Source organism: Mastigoproctus giganteus, chromosome 11 (genome assembly GCF_048544385.1).
Source record: "Mastigoproctus giganteus isolate SK-2022 chromosome 11, ASM4854438v1, whole genome shotgun sequence".
NCBI lineage: Eukaryota > Metazoa > Arthropoda > Arachnida > Uropygi > Thelyphonidae > Mastigoproctus > Mastigoproctus giganteus.
In genome coordinates this window covers 178901368-178926912 of record NC_143585.1, presented here as the reverse complement: position 1 = coordinate 178926912, position 25545 = coordinate 178901368, and the positions used below count along the sequence as shown (strand labels likewise).

The 25545-nt window shown below is 38.6% G+C and overlaps 1 protein-coding gene across 4 annotated transcripts in view; it reads left to right on the top strand.

Moving 5' to 3' along the window:
* The window catches only part of Spf45 (splicing factor 45), a 264681-nt gene that overhangs the window by 85742 nt on the left and 153394 nt on the right, over positions 1 to 25545 (top strand). For all 4 annotated transcript variants that reach the window (XM_090385005.1, XM_090385002.1, XM_090385006.1 and 1 more), the window contains 2 exons: positions 13535 to 13648; positions 19486 to 19697. In XM_090385005.1, coding sequence (XP_090241131.1) covers positions 13535 to 13648; positions 19486 to 19697 — 326 coding nt within the window. The remainder of the gene's footprint in view (positions 1 to 13534; positions 13649 to 19485; positions 19698 to 25545) is intronic.

The following is a 25545-nucleotide window of genomic DNA, read 5'->3' as shown; positions in this document are numbered from 1 at the left end:
GGGGGATATGGTCGGCCTTTGGTCTTTTCAGTTTCAGTTTTCAGTTTTGTTCAGTGTCGTGTGAAGTGCACAATGTCTTCTCATAAACATTTAACTTTTAAAATATAAAGTCGAACTCATTAATGCATATGATCGGCAAAAAAATAGTGTTCGCAATCTCCCCGTTTTGGAGCTTATTGGCTCTTCATCTGTGGAAGGCCCCCGTAGCCGAGTAATCAGGAGCGGGAGTGCAATAGCACACGCTCTTTGAGTAGACTGGGGTTCAAGCCCCTGACTACTGAATATGGTCGATCTGCCAACCCGCACTGGACCAGCGTGGCAGATTATGGTCCATTTCCTTCAGCATGAATTGTTGAGGAGGCTTCCATCCTGCAGTGGGTTTACCTTTTTTACTTGGATTTCAGGAAAGATTTTGATACTGTTCAACATGGAAGACTACTACACAAAAATGAGCAGTATTGCATTAAGGGAAAGTTGCTACAATGGATAAAAGGATGGCTAAACGGGAGAAGACAGAGTGGTAATCAATGGATACTGCTCTTCATGGACCAATGTTATTAGTGGAATCTCCCAGTGTTTGGTGCTGGGCCCATTGTTGTTTTGTATATTTATCAATGATATTGATGAAGGTATATCAAGCTTAATGTCAAAGTTTGCAGATGATACAAAGGTTGGCAGGGTTGATAATAACAGTAATGACAGCATGCTACTACAACAGGATCTAGAAAAGTTGGGCAGATGGGCAGAGAAGTCACAACTGAAGTTTAACATTCACAAATGTAAAGTACTGCATATGGGAAGCAGTAACCCCAGAGAAATGTACCAACTTTGTGGTGTTACACTCAGGGTAGTGGAGAATGAAAGAGATTCTCTTTCATTCTCCACATTCTCTTTCATTCTTTTCTTGGCGGTAATTGTGCAGTCAGATATCAAAATTTCTGAGCAGTGCAGTCAGGCTGCCAGAGCATGTCATGGGGTCTTGTCAACGATATACAGGAAATTTGTTAGCAGGGATAAGGAGATGATTATCACCTTGTATAAGGCAATGGTCAGGCCAAACCTTGAGTACTGTGTATAGGTCTGGAAGTCTCATTTTTGGAAGGATGTAGAGTTTCTGGAACGAATACAGAGAAGGGCAGCAAGACTGATGAGGGAAACAAAGGGGTGCTCTTATGAAGAAAGGCTTAAAGTCTGCAAATTGCAGCATCTGGAGGCTAGGCACCTGCAAGGTGATCTGATTGAGGTGAATAAGGCCTTTGATCGATCGAGCCAGCTCAGTGCTGATGGGATTCTTCCTCTTGCTCAGAGTACAAATGTTGAGGCAGCATAAACTGAAATTGAGGAAAGACAGTTGTCAAATAGATTTGCAGAAATTTGCATTTAACCAGCGGGTATTTGATTGTTGGAACAAACTTCCATCTGTCGTTTTGGAAGTTGATAGCTAATGTATAGGTTTGTGCTATCGCATTGTGTTTGTATGTAGCAAACTACTAAGTAGTTACAAAATTGGCATCATTTAAGTATATCTCATATTCTGAATGCCCTCACAATGAGTTGCCATGGTATTGCACTACCTTGAATAAGTAACACTTCTCTAATAGAGAAGACTACTGTTACTTATTCTCGGCAGATACCACTACCCAGATGGCACCGTTTCGGAGCTTATTGTTATTATTGTTATTTGGTTTTTTTTTTTAGGAGCATTAGCAACTAAGGCCATATTGCTCCGGGATATGCGGTGGTCATTCCCTGACCTTTCCACATCCTCCGTATTTGGTGGTGACGGGCTCGAACCCCGGTCTAATCAAGAAGCGTGTGCTACGCACTGCTGCTCCTTCCCACCTGGCTATGGAGGCCCCGGAGCTTATTGTGGGTGGGCTCATCACTGCATTGCGTTGTTATCATTGCAACATCAGAGTACCTGATGTTGCAATGATGACACTACCCAATTCATAAAAATAGGGGAATGATATCATATATTATAAAACAAACCGAATTCACTTATACATGATTCGCTTTTGTGTTTACAAGAAATGGTAGTCCCATGCAGAATCACCCTAACTGAATGCAATGCAATAGGAATGAAGTGAAAATGTATTTTTGTTTTTTATGTCAATGACGGGGAAACACATTTCACCATAATAACGTAAAAATCGACACAATTCCAGCTATCAGTATTATCGAAAATGAAATTAGATCAAGTTTACTACCAGTTTATGACAGATTCCACCAGCAGAAATGCAATTGGAAATTGTTTTTATTGTTTATGGTAGTGAAATGTGAGCTAGTGAGGTGTTAATAGTGTGTCTGTGCCTTTACAGTGTTGTTTATTCTGTTGCTACATGCACCAGCTTTGTTTGTGTATCAAGCATGCCTCATCATTTTGTAATTGTGCTTTATTCCCTAAAAATGAGTAAAATACTTAAAAGGTGTGAAAAGGAAGCATCCTGGTGAAGACACTACAGATTCAGAGAGAAAAAGAAAAGCAATATTGATAGACAGAGGTGGACTGGGTTAAAAAATTTTTACTGGGGAAAATTTTTAGCGGCCTCATACTAGCGTTTATGGCCAAAATCACACCGGTCTCCATCGTCTTCTGGCCTTCAGCCCACCGGGGTTTCCCCGGTAAGGCTTATGGCCAGTCACCTCTGTCCATAGAGAAAAAAATATGAAATTCTGAACCGCTTTGAGCAAAATGAAAAAACGATGTGATATTGCACATGCTACAGGCCTAAATGAGGCAATATCGAGAATTAGAAAGAATGCAGAAAAAATAAAAACCACTTTCATAGCAGGAACAACTCAAAGTGTAATAAAATCCATTAGATCAAGACACGAAGAATTGGAAGAGATGGAACGGCTGTCATCTGTTTGGATAGAAAATCAAACAGAACAATTTTGCTTACGATGAAAGCAAAAGCATTAGCAATATTTTATTACATAATAAATAAATTTTCTGTTTATACTCCGGGACGACCAAACGGTCAGAGGAGTTCACAAGATAGACAGAATACAAGAAACAGCACAGTATTCAGCAGTCACGGGCATGAACCCCCGGTCACTTATGCACCCGTGTGCCTGACCACTAGGCTACGGCGGCCTTCTAATAGTCGTAATAAAATATGTAAGTATTTTATTACAATTGCATGAGGGTTTCTAGGAACACAACTATCGCCTAGTTACAAAATGATGCCAATTTTGTAACTGCTTAGTAGATGGCTACGTATAAACATGATGCTATAGCACAAACCTATATGTTAGTTAACTTCTTCGTAACCTGAGGCTATTGCCCTAAATAAATTATGTAATTTTTAATTACTGTACACCATCAGGCATCTCTCATATTGTGGAGTTATACTTCCCAACTGCATTGTCATCATTGCAACACCAGGGTACCTGCCCACCCACCAATGAAGAGCCAGTAATCTCTGAAATGATGCCTTGATGGTGGTATCCGCCAAGAATAAATAACAGTAGTCTTCTCTGTTAGAGAAGCATTACTTATTAATAAGTAGTGCAATTTTGTGTAACTCCACAATTCATATTGTGGAGTTATACTTCCCAACTGCGTTGTCATCATTGCAACACCAGGGTACCTGCCCACCCACCAATGAAGAGCCAGTAATCTCTGAAATGATGCCGTGATGTCTGGGTGGTGGTATCCGCCAAGAATAAATAACAGTAGTCTTCTCTATTAGAGAAGCATTACTTATTAATAAGTAGTGCAATACCATGCCAACTTGTTGTGAAGGCATTCACAATATTAGAAATATTTAAATGATGCCAATTTTTTTAACTAATTAGTAGTTGGCTATGTATAAACATGATGCTATAGCAAAACCTTATATACATTAGTTTACTTCTTTTTAACCTGAGGCTATTGCCCTAAACAAATTATGTAAGTTGATAGCTTAAATGAATTCAAGGAAGAAGTGGACAAACTTTTGGAGTGACTGGATGGGTGATATGGGAAGGTTTTTTTTTTTTTTTTTTTTTTGGCTGATGCTGTATAAGCTTGCTTTTTTGCATCATATGCCTCTACTAATGCTAATTGATTTTGAATTCTCTGCACATCTTCCTTAACTGGTAACTCTTCCACCTGAGCAGGTAGACACTTTCTCCTAAAATACTGTAAGTAATTAAATATTATTTCAAACTGAATTGGCAATTTACTTGTTAGTACCTGGAGAGCTGATGTTGAAATTATACAACATGCCCTTGATGTCGCTAATAAAAAGAACCATTGAGCTTGCACAAAATAATTTTTTACAAGGCATTTATTTACTTATACTAGTGCCCCCTGCACCTGCTGCATAGTGTACTATAGGTAAAAATATGCTTCCAGAATACAGTTTTAATATAGGTAAAAATATGCTTCAATAATACAGTTTTAATGTGGCTTAATGCCCCAGGCACATCTTGTAATTCTAATTAATTTTCCAATCAGTGTTTATATTTCCTAGAATATATATATTTATATGTCGAACTGAAGCCAATCATCGACCATTATACCATTATACATACAGACAATTTTAATAGGTTGGTCATTTAATCTTATGTTTGGTGGTCTCTGTAAATTAAGGTTTACAGAAGGTCTTTAAAGAGCATTTGCTTGGTTTTTATTACAGAAATCATCTAATTTGTGGGTTACACACCAAGTATCAACACATCCTTTCCACTTTCTTCCAATTCAAGCATGGAATTATCAAAAATGAGAACAACAAGGGTGTCTGCATATGCAACTTTAGAAATACACTCGTATTTTTTAACCAGCCGCCCATCAAGTACCACGTTCCAGCAAACAGGGCCAACAACAGATCACTGAGAGCAGCTGCGAGTAATCAGTCTCTGTACAGAGCAGTGTCCAGACGAGACTACAAGGCATCTCTCCTGAAAGTAATCAGTGATAATTCTGTAAATGGGTACAGAGACCCTGGCTCCCGGAATATCGCCAGGACACTGTGCCACCATAAGGTGTCAAAAGCCCCTTTAAAGTCCACGAAGACCCCAAGGACATATTTAGTGTTTGAAATAGAGACCAAATCTATAGTTAATTTAATTGCATCTACTGGAAATTTTCCTTTATTGAAACTGAATTGATTAGGTACGTTTAAATTTTTTTTTCTATTGTAATAATTTAGAAATCTTGCAAAAATAATATTTTCCCTATACTACCGAAGAACAGGAACGAGTGGAATAGGATGGTACGAGGACGCCTGGTTTATGGGTTTGTTAGAATTTTTTAATAATATTTTAAAATTTGCTTGCTTCCACGATTTGGGAAAAAAACCTTCTTTAAGACAGCTGTTAAGTAGATTTTTAATCAATTTTGGACTAACTTTCCAAATTCTTTTTAAGACAGAAACTTCTATCAAATCTGAACTGGGGCATTTTCCTTAACTTTATGGAACAAACAGCCTCATCAGTCTCCTCAAGCTTGAAATTTTCTTCAAATGAAGGTCATTGCATATTACAGAGAACAATGCTGTTATCCCTCATTTATATTTTTCAGTACCTGATGGCTGCGTTACCATTAGTAGAGGCATATTATGCAAGAAAGCTGCTGCTATACAGCATCAGCCAAAAAAATAAAAACCCTTCCCATTTCACTGATCTATTCATTCCAGTCTAGTTCTACCTTGTATTTATTGAACAGAGATAACTTCCACAACAGCAGATAGCAGTTGTTCCAGCAATCAACTACCCTCTTGCTAAAGGCAAATTTCTGCACAACTATTCTACAACTGTCTTTCCTCAGTTTGAATGTATGCCCCCTCATGTTTCTAATCTGAGCAAAAGGAAGAATCCCATCAGCATTGAACTTGTTCAAACCATTCAATGCCTTATACACCTCAATCAGATTGTGCAGGTGCCTAGTCTCCAGAAGCTGCAATTTACAGAACTTAAGCCTTTCTAAAAACTCTACATCCTTCTGAAAATGAGGTATCCAGACCTGTATGCAGTACTCAGTGCTAGCAAAATTTCTGTATATCATTGACAACTGCCAGAACAGCCCATGGGCTGCTCTGGCAGCCTGTCTGCACTGATCAGAAAACTTCATATCTGACTGCACAAATACCCCAAGGTCTCTTTCATTCTCCAATACGCTGAGTGTAACATTAGCCAGTTAGTATATTTCTCAGAGGTTACTGCTACCCATATGCAGTACTTTGCATTGTTAATGGTAAACTTCAGTTGCCACTTCTCAGCCCATCTGTCCAACTTTTCCAGCTCCTGTTACTGCAGCATACTGTCATTTGTTATTAACACCTGTTGATATCATCTGCCAACTGTTGTATCATCTGCAAACTTTGACATTAAGTTTGTCATACCTTCATCAATATCATTGATAAATATACAAAACAACAATGGGGCCCAACACTGAACCCCGAGGGACACCACTAATAATGTTAGTCCACTTAGAGTGGTATCTATTGATTACCACTCTCTGTCTTCTCCCACTCAACTATTCTTTTATCCATTGTAGCAATTTGCCCTTAATGCCATACTGATCCAATTTGTACAGTAGTCCTCCATGTGCAGCAGTATCAAAAGCTTTCCTGAAATCCAAATATATGATATCAAAATTATTCTTTGCATCCAGTTCCTTTGTGACCTCGTTATAGTATCCATTCAAATTTGTCAGACAAGACTTCCTCTTAACAAACCTATGCTGTGTCTGAATTATTAATGTTTTGTCTAGATGATCCTACAATGCTTCTTTATCCAGTGACTCCATTATTTTCCCTGGTACAGAAGTCAAACTAACAACTCTGTAATTACTCGTGTCACCCTTTGATCCCCCTTTGTGAACTGGGGAGGCATTAGTACAACTCCAGTTCATGGAAACTTCCCCTGAGTCCAAGGATGCTCTCATAATTATGGTAAGGGATTGTTTAATTCCTTTGCAACCTTCTTTAATATTACTGGATAGATCCCTTCTAACCCTGGTGTCTTTCTTATGTTTAACTTAAAAAATTTCTCCTCCACTTTGCTCTTAGTTATTAGAAAATCATTTAATTACCTCTTACATTTTGATAATCATCTGGCCCTCTCCTCTTTGAATAACTCCTCATGTGTGAATTTAGATGCAAAATAGTCATTTAGTTTGGCAGCTATCTGAGAATGATCATCTACAGTAAAACCATTGATATCAAATGGACCAATCTGATTCATTCCCTTCTTTTTAGAGTTTATATAAGTAAAGAAGACTTTGCTGTTTTTCTTTGCATCCTTTTCCAAAGATTTCTAATAATTTGCATCCGCTTGCCCAACCTGCTTTGTGACTTGATTTCAGACTAGCTTGTACCTACTCTAGGCTTCTATGTAACCTGACAATTTATGTGCAACCCATGCATTTTTTTTTGTCTGCCATGAGTATCTTCAAGACGCCTGGTCAGCGTGAAGAGGAAAAAACTGACTCGAGTAAATTATACGAAGAACACGTTTTAGCTTCTGCAGTCTGTTCAGGACCAAGATGTCGATGAGGAATATTACAACTTTCTAGAAGTGATAAAGCCCAAGAAACCTATAGGTAAAAAGAAATCCAAAGAAGAAAAAATCAGTCAAGAAACACTTGTCATGATGAACCGAAAATGACAAATGAAGAGCAGGGAGAAAATTGAGTATACTGAGTTATGCAAAGCCATTAGAAAGAGACTCAGAGAGAACATAAGAAAATTTAACACAAAGGTAGAGCAAGCATTAAGGGAAAAAAAAGGATATAAATCAGCAGTCATGAGCAGTAATCCAGAAAGACAAATGATACTGAAACTGAAGAACAGTGATGGTGTACTTATGAATAACAGAGAAGACATAATTCAAAAAGCAGAAGACTACTATAAAGAGTTATACAAGGAGCGAGGGAATGATGCCAGCAGTGGGGAAGATGGATCGCAAATTAGTAACACATACAACATACCTGATATCCTTCCTGATGAGGTAGAACATGCATTGAAGAAAATGAAGAATCAGAAAGCTCCGGGGAAGGTAAAGTTACTGTAGAGTTGTTAAAATTGGGAGGAAGAGACATGACACAAAAACAGGCGTCTCTTCACAAAATACATTAAAAAGGTGTGGAGCCTAAGGAGTGGAATAATGCAATCATAGTTTTGCTGCATAAGAAAGGAGATAAATTGGAAATTATAGACCAATTAGCTTGTTATCCCACATCTACAAGTTGTTCACAAGGGTTAGTACTAATAGATTAGAAAGAATAATTGATGAGAATCAACCGAAAGAGCAAGCTGGCTTTAGGACAGGATTCTGAACTATGGATCACCTTCACGTAATGTCACAGCTAATGGAGAAGGCAAATGAATATAAAACACTTATGCCTGGTATTTGTGGATTACGAAACGGCATTTGACTCCATACAGCATAAGGAAATGTTTCGGGCACTGGAAAGGCAAGGCATAGATACCCTATATATTATGATTTTGAAGAAAATACAGTGGATTCCGGTTATTTGGGCCACCGGTTAATCGGGGCAGCCGTTTATTTGGGGCAAATCTTAAAAAACAAAAACCAATCGAGAAAATAGCCAGGGTTTACTTCGCTTAATTGGGACAAAATGCCGTTTAATCGGGGCAGGAGACCTCAGCACTGGAGATTACCCTACGATTGTCTCCGACCGTACCACGTAGTTCGGTCGGATTTCTGGAGGTCACAACCATAAAACAATAAAAACAATTAGCAGTCACCTGTTTATTGGGTTTTTCTGTTAGAGCAATCTATCATAAACGGACAGTAAACTCGATCTTATTGAATTTGCAATAATACCGACAGCTGGAATTCTGTGGGTTATTATGGTAAAATGTGTTTACACTTCCATGGAATCTTCATTCCTATTTTTAAAGCTTCCTAATTTGTTACTCCGTTCTCACTTGCGCTTGTTGTGTTACTTGCAATTTGTGTGTGCCCTGTTCTTTGTTATTGATTGCTTATCTTTTTACTGTTTTAAATTTCAGCCCCCACCAACAAATGTCAGTGAACAGAAATGTCAACTAGTTCGTATGTACATATTACAGTACGTATTAATTATTCCGTTTATCACGTATATTATTCCGATTTTCATGTATCATTTAATTTTTTAATTGGTAAGGTAATAAAGGGTAAATTTGTGCTTAATATATCTTTACTTTTATAGCCTGTGGATAATATTCCTCCTATTTTCGCTAATTAGAATCGTTGTTTAATAGAATTAAAATTCAATTCACAAACGTGATCATAATGACCGGCGCTTACTGCACATCGTACAGTGAACGGTACTTTACTATTTTGAGTTCGTCGTAATGTGATTTGATTGTACAGTGAACTAATTGTAAAGGGGGGGGGTCCATTGCATTTTTAACTTTTTTTACGTGAAACTTCGGATAACTGGGGCAGCCGCTTAATCGGGCCAAAATGCACTAGTCCCGATATGTCCCAAATAACCGGAATCGACTGTATATGAGAAACCTACCTCCTTTATTAGACTAGATAAAGACAGTAATAAATTTAAAATTGAGAACGGAGTTCGACAAGGAGACACAATATTTCCGTCCCTTCAGACTTCCATCCCTTGTCCTGGAAGTTGATAGCCTAAATAAGTTTAAGGCTCAGCTGGACAGGTATTTTGAACGAACAGAGGGGTGAAGTGGAAGTGGTTTTTTTTTATTTCTTTTTTTTTTTTTTGGCTGATGCTGCATAAGCTTGCTTTCTTGCATCAAATGCCTCTACTAATGCTAATCTCCGAAGTTGTTTACTTGCTGCCCTTGAGGAAGCTTTCAGAAGATTAGACTGGTCTCAGAAAGGAGTCAGTGTGAATGGAGAGTAGGTGCCTCTGTAGCCAGGTGTGCAGGAGCAGCAGTGCGTAGCACACGCTTCTTGATTAGACCGGGGTTCGAGCCCATGACCACCAAATACGGAGGATGCGGAAAGGTCAGGGAATGACCACCGCATATTCCCGGAGCAATATGGCCTTAGTTGCTAATTCTCCTAAAAACCAAATAACAAACAACAAACGAATGGAGAGTACCTAAACCATTTACGATTTGCAGTTGACATTGTGGTCATAAGCCATGATCCCAAAGAATTAAAGGAAAATCTTAATCAGTTATGCAGAGTTAGTAAGGATTTTGGACTAAAGATGAATATGGCTAAAACAAAACTAATGATGAACAAGTATGCAACAGAAAGGAATATAATGATTGTAGGAACAGTAATTGAAAAGGTGGAGTCATATACTTATCTGGGACCAGTCATTAGCTGTAATAATGATAAATGGATGTAAGTCAAGAGAAGAATAAATTTTTGATGGATAGCATTCAGGAAATATAGTCACATACTGAGAAGCAATATCCCAATTTGTCTGAAACGTAAAATAATGAACCAATGTATACTCCCCACCATGACTTATGGAAGTAAAACTTGGCCACTCACCAAAAGAATGGAAGAGAAGCTGAGAACTACACAGCGAAGAATGGAACGAATCATATTGGGAATCAGACTGTTAGATAAGAAAAGAAACACATGGATTAGGCAACAAACTCAAGTACAGGACATTCTTATCAAAACTAAAGAACTAAAATGGTCTTGGGCAGGACACATAGCTCGAAGACATGATGACAGATGGACTAAGAAAATAACAGAATGGTACCCAAGAAGAGCTAGAAGAAAACCTGGAAGACAACAATGGAGAAAGGCAGATGAAATTCATGAGTTTGTGGTAGTAAATGGATAGCCATTGCTCAAAAGAGAAGGAACTGGAAAGTTGCTGGAGAGGCCTTCATCCTGCAGTGGATTGAAAATGACTGATGATGATGAGTCTCTGTAGTTCATCTGTCATCCATCTGGGCCTAAACCTAGAACAGTATTTCTTAGTTGGAACAAAAAGCCTAATAGCTTCCACACTACTTCCTTGAATGCTTCCTATTTAGAATTTGCTGTTAGTAACATTATCAGTTGGTCCCACTGTATAGAACTTAAAAAAATCTCTGACTACTGTAGTCACCTTTATGAAAGCAAAACCCGTTCCCTTTACACCTGATGATAGTTACATCTTTAAGTAAATTCCACATCCATACACTGTGAACACTGCCACTTAGTGGTTCCTGTATCTGTAACTTCGTAATGCATGAATAATCACTGCTGATAATCATGCCTTATATTACTCTCTCTTGTTGCCTCTCTAACATGCTGCTGTAGAAAACAATCATCCAATAAATTCACAAAATCCTTGCTAGTGTGGGAGTGACCAACCCAAAGTTCCAGTCAATATCTGGGAAGTTAAAACCCCCATTATAAGACACTCTGATTTACTGACACACTCCGTTTCTCTGTATAACTGTTCATTGTACTCATCAGAGTCATTAGGCCTTTAACATACTACTACTACCATTATTTTTGCTTTCCCAGTGTTTGTCACACCAAACTGCCTCAACATTGCACTGTCCATCTATGTCAACTGGATGCACTTCCTTAGATTTTATGTGTTTCTTTACTAACATCATAACCCATCCTCCCTTCCTATCCTTTCTGTATACATTGTACTCCCCAAATTCAAATTCTGCATCCCTTATATCTAAGCGACACCACGTCTCTGATATCCCGCCTTGGATGTCTTAACCAGCACTTCAAATTAATCAGATTTATTTATTCGATGAACTTGAAGTTCTAGTCAAGACATCAAAGGCAGATATTGTTGGGATATCAGAGACATGGTGTCACACAGACATAAGCAGACCAGAACTGGAATTTGGGGAGTACAACCTGTACAGAAAGGATAGATAGGACAGGAAGGGAGGAAGGGTGCTTTAAGAAACACATAAAATCTAAGGAAGTGCATCCAATTGATGTTGGTGGACAATGCTATGCACTGTCTATGTACATAGTCATATTATGAAGGTACATCTAATACATACATAGACAAAATTTTAGACTTGTTTTTCTTATATATTTCATACTTTGGAACGGAACCCCTTTATTACTATGGGAGCCATAACTCAGTATTCGTGACATTTCTCAGGAACGTAACCCCCGCGAATAGCGGGGGTTTACTGTATTTAAAATTTGTTGTGATCGACCAAAATTAAAGCCACGATCGACCGTTTGGCCACCCCTGCTATATAAGTTTGCTTTCTTGCATCACGTGCCTATGCTAATGATATACTTCTAGCATTGGTGTACATGCAAGTATACGTGCACCTGTTCTTACTCTTAGTTACCTAACACAGCCCGTGTATTTACTTGTTTCATGACTCCCAGCAGTTCCTGAAATCCCCAGCAACTGGCTTTCTGGGCTGCTGCTCATTCCAATAGAAGCAGTGCAAGAATTATTACCACCTCTGCTTGTGGTTACTGTTAGGCTAGTAGTCTGTGAAACCCCCCCCCCCAAAGCTAGCAGTTTTACGACCCACCTAACACTGCCTCAGTAGCATCAGCAAATATTCTTGCACCCTTTCTATTTAAGTGTATCCGATCCCTGTACAAACAATCTCTCCTATTAACAAGAATAGACCATGCTTTGAAAAATTCTTCCCCACGAACTCTGCACAATCTCTCCCCCGGGCCGAATTGATTGACAAGGCTCTCATCATATATTCCCTGCTATTGTGCCTGGGCAGGATTCCAGACACTTTCAAATTTAACTCTTAACTTGTGACTTTTTTTCAACTTTGACCTGTACTTGCTAAGTGAATCTGCAGATCTCCTACACTTAATGTCATGTCACATTGCACCTGATAGAAAAAAAAGGGGGGGAACAAAAATTCAAAAAAATTTAAGAAATTCTAACTTTAACATAGTTTTACTACTTTTTTGTGAAAATAAAAAAAGAGGTAAGAAAGGGTCATTTTTTCAAAAAAAAAAGACAAGAATAGCTTTTCACCAGCTGCGTTTAGACAGTGGTGCCTCCGTAGCCAGGTGGGAAGGAGCGGCAGTGCGTAGCACACACTTCTTGATTAGACCGGGGTTTGAGCCAGTCACCACCAAATACGGAGGATGTGGAAAGGTCAGGGAATGACCACCGCATATTCCCAGAGCAATATGGCCTTAGTTGCTAATGCTCCTAAAAACCAAACAACAACAACAACAACAACGTTTAGACAGTGGGATAGAGAAGGGTAAAATCAAAAAAAAAAGACTGATTTGTCTTCATAAATCTAGTGTGTTGGTAGCTATGTAATAATAATTCTCCTTCTCCAATCATTTTGTATTGTTGCTTGTCATTTTTAACCTTTACCTTTGGATAGCAAAATTTGTAATAGTACAAGGTTTGTTTTTATTTGAAGTGAATTAAGTTAATGTGTAACATTAAGTATTATTTTAATTAATTTGTTATTGGGTTTTCTGGTGGAAATGTTAAATTAACGATGCCCTATTATTCCAGCCTGTAACTGTAGTATTCTTAATTGCACAGTGTCTTCACAACAATGAAGACACTACAAGTTACCTCTGCAAGTTTGGAATTCCAGTTATTGCAGTTAATTGCTAAAGTTTGTTTATTGATCGCTGTGGCTATACTATTATCATATTCATCCCATTTTATTTTCAGAGAGAGCAGATGCGTAAGGGTGCAGTTTTAGCTCCAGTTGTTGATTTGAAGTCACGCAGAGAAGACCAAGATGACATGCCTCCTCCACCTGCTTTTTCCTTTTCTCAAAACAAGGTGAGATGATGGCTAAAAACTCCAGGTTATTGTTATTTTTTTTTTTTTAGTGAAAATTTTCACTTTAAAGAACTTAACTTTCTATCTATAGATAGAAAAGATTTTTCGAGGAGTGATGCTGATTGTTATAATATAATAATGAAGACCAATTTCATTATAAATTTAGAATTACAAGTATGAGAGCTAATTATAATAAAATTGATAGACATATAAATATGAAATAAGTACCTGTATACAAAATCCTGTAGGACCTTGCAGTTATAACTGTACAGAAAATAAAAATAATAATAATAAATAAAATAAATTAAACTGTTGAGTCCACTGTTGTGTTGTATATTTATCAATGATATTGATGAAGGTATATCAGGCTTAGTGTCGAAGTTTGCAGATGGTTGGCAGGGTTGTTAAGGACAGTAATGGCAGTTTGCTACTGCAACAGGATCTAGAAAATTTAGGCAGATGGGCTAAAAAGTGGCAACTGAAGTTTAACCTTAACAAATGCAAAGTACTGCACATGGGTAGAAGTAACCCCAGAGAAATGTACCAACTGTATGGTACTACACTTAAAGTGGTAGAAAATGAAAGAGAGCTGGGAGTAATTATGCAGTCAGATACGAAGTTTTCTGAGCAATGCAGACAGGCTGCCGGGGCAGGTCATGGGGTTTTGTCAATGATATATAGAAATTTTGCTAGCAGGGAAAAGGAGGTGATTGTCCCTCTGTATAAGGCAATGGCCAGGCCACGCCTTGAGTACTGCGTATGGGTCTGGAAGCCTCATTTTAGGAAGGATGTAGATTTTCTTACATCTTTCCTACATTCCCCTCTACATCCTTCATTTTAGGAAGGATGTAGAGGGGAATGAAGGGATCCTCTTACCAAGAGAGGCCTAAGTTCTGCAAATTGCAGTGGCTGGAGACTAGTCACCTGCACGGTGATCTGATTGAGGTGTATAAGGCCTTGAATGGGTTGAGCACGCTGAATTATGATCGGATCCTTCCACTTTCAGATTATGAACCTAATGGGGTATAAATTCAAATTAAGAAAAGACAGATATAGAATAGATGTGTGGAAATTTGCCTTTAGCCAGCGATGGTTAATTGTTGGAACAAACTTCCATCTGTCATTGTAAAAGTTGAGAGGTTAAATAAATTTAAGGAGGAACTGGACAGGCATTTGTAGGAAATGGTGTTTTTTTTTTTTTTTTTTTTGGCTGATGCTGCATAAGCTCATACACTTGCTTTCTTGCATCACATGCCACTACTACTACTACCACCACCACCACCAGGATCATTAATACATGAGTTTGAAGAAAAATGGGATACTAGCAGGTCCACTTTATCCTTGGCTGAAGTGACAACAGAACCATCTGGTTTTGACAGAGGTGGAAGCAAAGATGGGCAAATGTTGCAGCCAGTAACTTTGGCAAGAGACCAGAATGCTCGGCTACCATTAGGGCAAGAAGCAATTTTTCTACTTTTAGCCTGTTCAAAATCTAGTTTGGATTGATTAAAGACCGCTTTACAATTCTTGCAAGCTTTGGTGTAGGCAGAAAATGAAACTGAAGAATTCGAAACAAGCCAATTACAGTATGCAATGTTCTTCTCTTGAACAGCCTTAGCACGTTTATTGGAAAACCAAGGTTTAGATAAAGGACGAGATTTTAAAGTGGAGTGTGGAATAAAGGATTCTGTTCCTACAAGAATAATTTCACTGACATGATCTAGCAAATGTTGACATCTGAAGTTTTGAAACAGTAATCCAACCAAGGAAAAGAAGAAAAGAAATCTTGCAGGTCATCCCATTTTGCATTCTTGTAATGCGAAACAATACGAGGTTGGGAATAGCCATGAGATAAGAGACAACCACCAAGTTGTGATCTGAAGTACCTAAAGGACCGCTCACTTCGACTGTGTACTTGAAGGGTTATTTGCGAGAAAAAGATCAAGCATTTTGGCTGTATGGTTGGGATTGTCCGGTATTCTTGTACGTAAATGAACAATCTGTGCAAGGTCATTAGAAATTGCAAAAGCCTCAGCATCTCAACCAGCTGTGTCGGTGTGACTAGAAAACGGAAGCCAGCTGGAGTTGTGAGCAATAAAATCACCGAGGAAAGTTACCTCACTGTTAGGAAAGTTGGACTGGAGAAAGTCAAGTTGCAAAGAGAGAAAGTCAAAGAGCTACAAGTAATTAGAGACAAGAAATGAATTTGACACAATGAGGTAGAGAGATTTTAAGCCAGAGAACATCGAAAAGAGGAGATTCCAAATTACTAAGTCTCTGAAAGGGAATGTCGGAACGGACATATGCACAAGTACCACCTTTGAGGCGAAAGGAATCATACAACAAATAATTTTTGCAATTGAGATGAGCAGTGGTCGAATCAACAGATAACTGAGATGCTGTCAGAAAAAGTACATGGGGTTTGGCAGACTGCATGTGGAAATGGACATCGTCGAGATTAGAATTGAGCCCACGTATATTTGTGAAATGAACTAGGCTGTGTTTGGGAGGTTTGACGATTCATGGTGTATTCGATAGTAAGAAAAAGTGGGGGGGGGGGCATATTGTATTAAGTAATGAAATTTTTGTATGTGGCATACATATGGTAAGAATATACCCAGATCCTTGACATAACGTGGCCTCGACAATGCTACCCCGCATACACACTACTCGGACTCCCTCCAGTCACTATCTGGCAGAGTAGATGTAGCAAGATTATACGCTGGCTGATCCGGAAGCCTCCTAAAGAGTTACCAATAGTTTCGGTCTGGTGTACAGACTAGCGGCCGGCCTGTGAATACCGTTTTAGAGCTGTACCCTCGAAATGTAAGGAAGATTGGATCTCGCCATGATGTTCATCGTAACCTCAAAAGTCATCAGTCATACTGCATGATGGAAGAGATGGGCAACTGTTGACCGTAACTTAGCTCTGGAGACTAAACATGGGTTCCACCACTTCAAGCCTCCAATAATCAAAGTGGTGGTATTGCACCGGTTGATGAGAGTCATCTACTACCTAGTATTGCCTGGCAACACAGATGGGCAGCATTCCTCCATGTGGTGTGGGCACCACACCTCGACCCCTGCTTACGTTGGTTCATACCTAAGTGGCCACCTTGTGCATGGAGGTTATATCCAGAATTACTAACAGTCTCACCATCTTGAAGGTGCAACCGGAGGATTTGGCTCTCACTGACCATCCGGACTTAGCCGAAATTGGGTCTACTTGACTTGACTGTCACCCGAATATCAGTTCCATCAGCATTTTAGACTCCCAGGTAGCAAGTACAGCTTGTCTGTCATATCAGAGAATGTCAAACAACCTCAAGGACCAAACTTTGAGGTTGTCTGTGACAAGCTCAAAGCTTGGTGTCAGCTTTGCTTGTTTAATAAGTCACCGCTCTCTGGTGTGAATGAGAATGATGGATGAATGGAAAAAGAAGAAGAAAAAAAGTGTATAAAAAAGTTGTGAAATGTAAAAACTATAAAATGTTGCTGTGAAATACAGAAAAAAAAAAACTATAAAATGTAGAGAAAAGAAAGAAAGAAAAAACTATAAAATGTAAAGAAAAGAGAAAAGAAAGAAAGAAAAAACTATAAAATGTAAAAAAAAAAAATTGTGTGTGAGTGAATGATATAAATTGCATGTTCTATTCCAGCCTCTCCACCAGATGGAGTGATGGCCATGGGAACCTTATGGACCTCAAGGTTATTCATGCTGTTGGCTGTTCCTAGCCGGCATTCTGTGGAATGCTGTCCCAGGTGGGATACAACCGCCAGCACAGCTCAGCTGCTGCCATTAGGTGTTCCAACCATGCTCCCTTGTGTGGCCCTTTGCCTCCACTCCCTGGGTGGGAGGGTAGTTAACCTCTGGTCTCCCCCCCCCCTCACTGCCCCTCTTTCCACTCTGGTGGGGCAGCCTGCTCCATTGATTTGGGGGGTCATTATCTCTATGGACCCCATATCTCTCTCTCTCTCTCTCTCTCTCTCTCTCTCTCTCTCTCTCTCTCTCTCTCTCTCTCTCTCTCTCTCTCTCTCTCTCTCTTTTCCCATCAGCCTTCAGTCTCCCCCTCCTAACTTCCAACTACTAGCGTTAGAATCATTGTTAAATTGCTTGATCTCTACACCCAAAGCTTAATGACATCAAATCGCATAACTAGTACTCCTTTTGGCTGATCCCTATCTATAGCCAGTATTTTTTTTTTTTTTTTTTTTTTTCAGGTCCTAGCCACTGATATTTCAGGAAATATAACTCTCTTTTCCCATCAGCCTTCAGTCTCCCCCTCCTAACTTCCAACTACTAGCGTTAGAATCATTGTTAAATTGCTTGAGCCCTACACCCAAAGCTTAATGACATCAAATCGCATAACTAGTACTCCTTTTGGCTGATCCCTATCTATAGCCAGTTTTTTTTTTTTTTTTTTTTTTTTTTAGGTCCTAGCCACTGATATCTCAGGAAATTAGGTGGCAGGATCTGCTAGAGTAAATAACTATAATACTTGTGTACCTGGTCTGCCTCCACGGGGTGGAGTTGTGGGCAATGTTGGGTCCCATTAGGGGCCCTGCGGCCAAATGACCAGAGGAACAATGGTACACGACACTACACATATACAAGATCCATACACTTTTAAACCTCTGGCATTGACAGTGTTCTTTTCACACCTGCAATGTATACTATGCAGAGATGGGGGAAACCCCTGGCCGTTTGACATTAAACACACTCTACACTCTTGCCTGTCAGTTTGTAGTTAAATATTAATTTTGGGATCCTTTTTAGGTTCTTTTTCTTTCTATGTGACTGATACATCTTTTCTGATACAGTTTTATGTCATTTACTATATTATCTACTTTTAATTTTTCTCATGAATATCTGAATTTCTTTGGTGGTCTAGCCTTGTAAATCCTAATATTGGTCTTAAAAATCTCATTTGTGCTGCTTCTAGTATTTGTGCATCTTTCTTATTTATGATCCGAGTCTCGCAACTGTAGAAGATTGCTGAGTTTGAGGTGATGTTGTGCAGTCGTAATTTTATTTCAGTTGTCATTTGTTTTCTGAAGTGGCATGTAATCGTTCTGTTCGTTTGATTCCATTTGATTGTATTGAATTTAAATTTTCCAAATAGACGAAATTGGAAAATTTTCAATTTCCTGAGTTGGATTGGGATATTTTCTTTATGTAAAAGCTGGCAAAGTTTTTCCCGGTTTACATTTCCATATGCTTTTTCATGATCAATAAACAGCATAAATGTTGGTAGGTTAAATTCTCTTCTTTTCTCCAAAATTTTCTGTAATGAGAAAATGGCATCTATAGTACTTTTTCCTTTTCTGAACCTACATTGTTCTTCTAAAAATTGTTTGCTATATTTATTAAATTCATTCTTTAGTATATTAGAGTTTAGCTTTGATGCAATTGATAGCAGTGTTATCCCTCTGTAGTTGTTAGGGTTATTTCTGGAGTCATTTTTGCTTAAATTGATTACTATTCCTATTTCTCAATCTTTTGGTATCTGTTGCTTATGCCATATGGTGTTAAATAATTTTAATAGTGCATTTTTTAGTTAGGTACCACTGTATTTAAATAGTTCTACGTTCAAGTTGTCTATGCCTGTAATTTTTCGTTTTTTTGATTTTTGTAATATTAAATCTAGTTCTTTCATTGTTGTATTTTCTTTATCTTTGTTTACCATAGATTCACTTCCCATTCCCTAGTTCCAGGGCTATATCATAGTTTGGAGTTCATTATTTAATTTCTGTAATTTTGTGGCCTTCATAATTATCCTATTTTTTCTTTATAGCTGAATGTATCTTTAATCATTAATCTTATTTTATTCTTATAGGAAAATAAAGGCACTGTTAGTACTTCTCTGCTTGGTGGAGAATGGGATGTTCACCAGGAATATGATCCTATGTGGCCTAATGATTATGAAAAAATGATGAAGGATCGAAGAGAAAGAAACAGAGAAAGAGACAGAGATGACGAAAAGAGGATCAGAGATTATGAAGAAAGGGACAGAGATAAAGATAGAGATAGAGACAAGGAAAGAGAAAGGTGATCAATATATAAAGTATAATGTACCTTACTTATTTTATACATTTTAGTATATATATGTGAGAAAGGCAAATTGATTGGATGCAATTCTTAAGACAAGAGCCATGAGCATTGCTTGTCCATTTTGTTTCAAGATGCTCACAGAATTGAAGCTGCAAAGATCTTTTGATCTTCCTGATGGCACATTCACTGTATCAATTGATTTCTCTGTTATTGACAGAAACTTCATATCTTTCTGCGGACACATGTATTGCATCTATTGATTTCTTTGCTACTGAAAGACCTTCATAATGCTTATGTACTTCATGAATATGCAGTACATAATCTTGCGAGGTGATCTGATTGAGGTGTATAAAGCCTTGAATGGTTTGAGCATGCTCAGTGCTGATGGGATTCTTCTTCTTGCTCAGAATAATCGCCTGAGAGGGCATAAATTCAAATTGAGGAAAAACAGTTGTAGGATAGATGTGCTGAAGTTTACCTTTAGCTAGCAGGTAGTTGATTGCTGGAACAAACTTGCATCTGTCATTGTAGAAGTTGATAGATTAAATAGATTTGAGGCAGAACTAGACAAATATTTGGAGCAAGGGGATGGGTGAAATGAGAAGGGTGTGTTTGTGTTTTTTTTTTTTTTGGCTGATGCTATATAAGCTTGCTTCTTGCATCATCATGTGCCTTTGCTAATGCTAATATTATGGAAGTTTTTGAATTTGTGGCAAGGCAGTTAAAGCCATGTGTCATCATTATGTTGCTCTTGTTAATTGATGGATGTTCATTGTGCCTGTTTATCTGGATGAAAACCTGACTTTCTTGGAGAAAAAACCAAGCAGTTAATCTTTCCCTGCTGTGCCACCGTATAAAAAAAGTCTGTGAAATTCCTCCTGTCTGGAGAGGGATTGAACTTTGGCTGAAGAACAGCTAGCCACAAGACCATTATTTTCTTCATTGGAATGTGTGTGTGTGTCAAAACATGCAAAATGCAAGGCAGGCACCTTATTTTTCATGTATGAAAAAAGGTTATATAACCATATGCCTGAAATTGCCTTATTTCCAAGTTACAACTTATTTTGTGTTCCAACAGTTATTTGCTTTAAAGGAACTGCCCATGGCCACTTGTACTTGAATATGTACCTAAATATGTTTCTGTGGATTGCCTGCTGTGTTCCGAAATTATAGGTATTGTTGAGATTTTTTGGCATCCTTATTTTACATCCATATTTCAACATCCACTGAAATTGTTGCTGAACAATTTCAGTGGATGTTGAATGAACAGTGGTTGTGAATTTTACCACGGGTGAAAATTGAGCAGATCCAAATCTCAGGAGGTCACAGAGTGTGTCCTCCATTGTCTATCCATTTAACAGGGAACTGCTCATCCAAATAATCTCTTTCTGCTTGACTAAATTCAGGTGGAATTGTTATTGCATAAATCACATGCAATGTCAGACAGCAAGAGGCTCTTCATATGGCAAATCATGTAACTCATTCTTTAAAAAAATGTGAATAAGATTATCTGATTGATCGTCCAGGAAGCACAATCTAACAGTACAGTTTAGTCTGAGAAAGATGAAGAATGCCATCAGCATTAAGATTGCTCAATTCATTGAAAGCCTTAAACACCTCAGTCGGATCACCCTTCAGGGACTTAGTCTCTAGACACTGCAGTTTGCAGAACTGAACCCTATCTTAGTGAGACCACCCTTTCAATCTCTCCACCAATAACATTGATCTTCTCTGTATCCATCAAAGCAGATCTACATCATTCCTGAAATGAGGCCTCCATACCTGTATACAGTACTTAAGATGTAGCCTGACCATTGCCTTGTACAATGAGATAATCACCTTATCCCTGCTAGAAAAGTTGCTGTATGTCATTTATAAAACCTCATGAGCTGTTCTGGCAGCTTGCACTGTTCACAGAACTTCATCTGATTGCACAATTATTTCAAAGTCTTTTTTATTACTCCCCCCCCACCATGAGTGTAGTACCACACAGTTGAAGCATTAATCTGGGATTACTGCTACTCGTATGCAGTGCCTTGCATTTGTCAGTGTTAAACTTCAACTGTCATATCTCAGCCCATCTGTCTTATTTTTCTAGCTCTTGTTAAAGTAGCTTACCGTATTACTATCATTAACCACCCTGCCAACCTTGATATCATCTGCAAACTTAGACTATAAGCCTGATATACCTTCATCGACATCAGTAATAAATATAGAAAACAACAATAGGCTCAACACCGAACCCTGGGGGACTCCACTAATAATGTTAGTCCACACAGTGCAGTGTCCATTGATAACCACTCTGTCACTTCTTCCATTCTCTTATTTATAGCAGTATCTTCCCTTAAAGCCACACTGCTCCTATTTGTACAGTATTCTTTTTTATGAAACAGTATCAAAAGTTTCCTGAAATCAAAGTATATAATAACAAAATAATTTTTTACATCCAGTTCTTTTGTGATTGCATTATAGTATCCAGTCATATTGGTCAGGCAAGATTGCCTATTAACAAATCCATGCTGAGACTGCTGTATAATTGCATTCCTGTCTAGAAGTAATGCAAGATGCCTTGCACTACTTCTTTAACCAGTGACTCCATTGTGTTCCCTGGGACAGAAATTAAGCTAACAGATCTATAATTACTAATGGCACCTTTTTATTCCCCCTCCCCTTTTGGGTACACTTGCACATCTCCTGTCCATAGGTACCTCCCTTAATTGAAGGATGCTCTCATAATTATGGCTAAAAGTTTACCTTTTTGCTTACCTCTCTTAATATACTTATATACTTGGAGAAATCCCATGCACCCTGGTGCCTTTATATGTTTAACTTCAACAATTTCTCCTATACTTTACTATCATTCAACATAAAATCATTTAGAACTTGATAAATTTGTGGCATCCCTTTCTGTGAATGTAGATTCAAAATATTCAGTTAGCATTAGCAAGGGCACATGATGCAAGAAAGCAAGCTTATATAGCATCAGCCAAAAAAAAAAATACAAAAACACACACACGCACGCACACACCCTTCTCATTTCACCCATCCACTCACTCCAAATGTTTGTCCAGTTCTGCCTTGAATCTGTTTAAGCTATCAACTTCTATAACAACAACAGATGGAAGTTTGTTCAAGCAATCAACCACTCGCTAGCTAAAGGCAAACTTCGGCATATCTATCCTACAACTGTCTTTCCTCAATTTGAATTTTTGCCCTCTCAGGTGATTATAGTTTGCCAACAACCTGAGCAGGATCATCAACAGTTAAACCACTGACATTGAGTAGACCAATATGATCCAACCCCATCCTTCCACTGTTAATATATGTGAAGGAGTACTTGTTGCTTTTCTTTGCTAGCGATTTCACATAATCTTCATTAACTTACCAACTTCCTTTGTGTCTTGAGTATAGAGTAGTTTATATTTGTCATAGGCTTCTGCATCACATGATAATTTATATGGGTCCCATGCATTTTTTATTTTCTGCTGAATCTCATTAGTTGATCTAACATCCATTTATGTCTAAGCCTTAAACAGTACAGAGTATTTTTAGTTGTTTTAAAAAGCCTAGTATCTTCTGCAGTTACTTCTATGAATGCTTCCCATTTAGAATTTTGCTGCTGGTAACATCATCAGTTGATCCCATTATATAATATTTAAAAACTGACTGAGGCCACTGTATACAGGTCTGGAGGCTTCATTTTAGGAAAGATGGGGAGCTGTTGGAACGAGTACAGAAAAGGGCAACGAGGTTGGTGAGTGGCACAAAGGATTGATGTTAACAAGAAAGGCTTAAGTTCTGCAAATTGCAGTTTCTGGAGACTGGGCAACTGCAAAGTGATCTAATGGAGATGTATAAGGACTTGAATGGATTGAGCAAGCTCAATTCTAATGGGATTCTTCCTCTTGCTCAGATTACTCACCTGTAGGGTATGTAAATTCAAATTGAGGAAAGGCAATTGTAGAATAGATGGGCAGAAATTTGCCATTAGCCAGTGGGTGGTTGATAGTTGGAACACACTTCCATCTGTTGTGGTAGAGGTCAGTAACTTAAATAAGTTCAAGGCAGAACTAGACAACATTTGGAGTGAATAGATGGATGAAATGGGAAGGGTTTTCTTTTTTGGTTGATGCTATATAAGCTTGCTTTCTTGCATCATATGCCTCTATGAATGCTAATGCTCTTATTACCCCTTTAACTGTAGAAAATAGCCATCCAATAAATCCACAAAAGTCTAGCTAAATGTGTGAGTTACCAATGACAAGTTCTAATCAGTATATGATGGAAAGTTAAAATTTTGCAATGTCTGCATTTGATGACTTGATCAGTATTTCAAATTCATCATATTTATTTACTGTGCTCCTAGCATTAGTGTAAATTGGTCCTTGAGGTCGTCACAGACATTCTCTCAAATATGCCAGATAAGCTGTACTTGCTATCCCCCACGGTTCAGTTCTTTCCCCCCACTCTTTTCCTCTTCTATATTAATGACCTTCTTCCATTGACTGGAAATTCTATCCATAGTTTTGCCAATGATAGCACGTTGCATTCCAATTTTCATTTTCAGAAATGGAAAGTGGAAAATTCCTTGCCCTGCTCAACCTGGGAGTCTAAAATGCTGATGGAACTGATATTCGGGTGACAGTCAAGCCAAGTGGACCCAATTTCAGTGAAGTCAGGATGGTCTGTGTCAGCCAAATCCTCTGCTTGCACCTTCAGCAGATCATGGGACTGTTAGTAATCCTGGGTATAACCTCCATGCACAAGCACACGGTGCGTGACCACCCAGGTGTGAGCCAATGTAAGCAGGAGTCAAGGTGTGGCGCCCACACCACATGGAAGAATGCTGCCCCTCTGTGTTACCAGGCAATACTAGGTGGTAGATGACTTTCATCAACTGGTGCAATACCACCACTTTGCTTATTGGAGGCTTGAAGTGGTGGAACCCATGTTTATTCTCCAGAGCTAAGTTCCGGTCAACCCTTCCCCATCCTTCCATCATGCAGTATGATTGATGACATTTGAGGTTATGATGAACATTGTGGTGAGATCCAATCTTACTTACATTTCGAGGGTACAGCTCTAAAACGGTGTTTGCAGGCTGGCTGCTAGTTAGTACACTGGACCGAACCTATTGGTAACTCTCTAGGATGCTTCCAGATAAGTTAGTGTATAATCTTGTTACCTCTACTCTGCCAGGTAGTGAGTGGAGGGAGTCAAGGTAGTGTGTATGCGGAGGGGGGGGGGGGCATTGTCGAGGCCACATTATGTCAAGGATCTGGGTATATTCTTACCACGTGTACGCCATATCCAAAAATTTCATTACTTCATACAGCAGGTCCCACCCACTTTTTCTTACTATCGAATACATAACGAATTGTCAAACTAATAGAGCAAGCTTATCTGCGAAAAGATCTAAACCTCCCAAACATGTCCTAGTTCGTTTCACAAATATACGTGGGCTCAATTCTAATCTCAACGATGTCCATTTCCACTTTCAGTCTGCCAGACCTCATGTACTTTTTCTGACAGAATCTCAGTTATCGGTTGATTCGACCACTGCTCATCTCAGTTGCCCAAATTATTTGCTGTATGATTCCTTTTGCCTCAAATGTGGTTGGTACTTGTGCATATGTCCGTTCCGATATTCCCTGTCAGAGACTTGGTAATCTAGAATCTCCTCTTTTCGATCTTCTCTGACTTAAAATCTTTCTACCTCATTGTGTCAAATTCATCTGTTATCTCTACCATTCTCCCAACTCCACTAATCACTTGGAGCTCTTTGACTTCCTATCTATGCAGCTTGACTTTCTCCAGTCCAACTTTCCTTGGTGATTTTAATGTT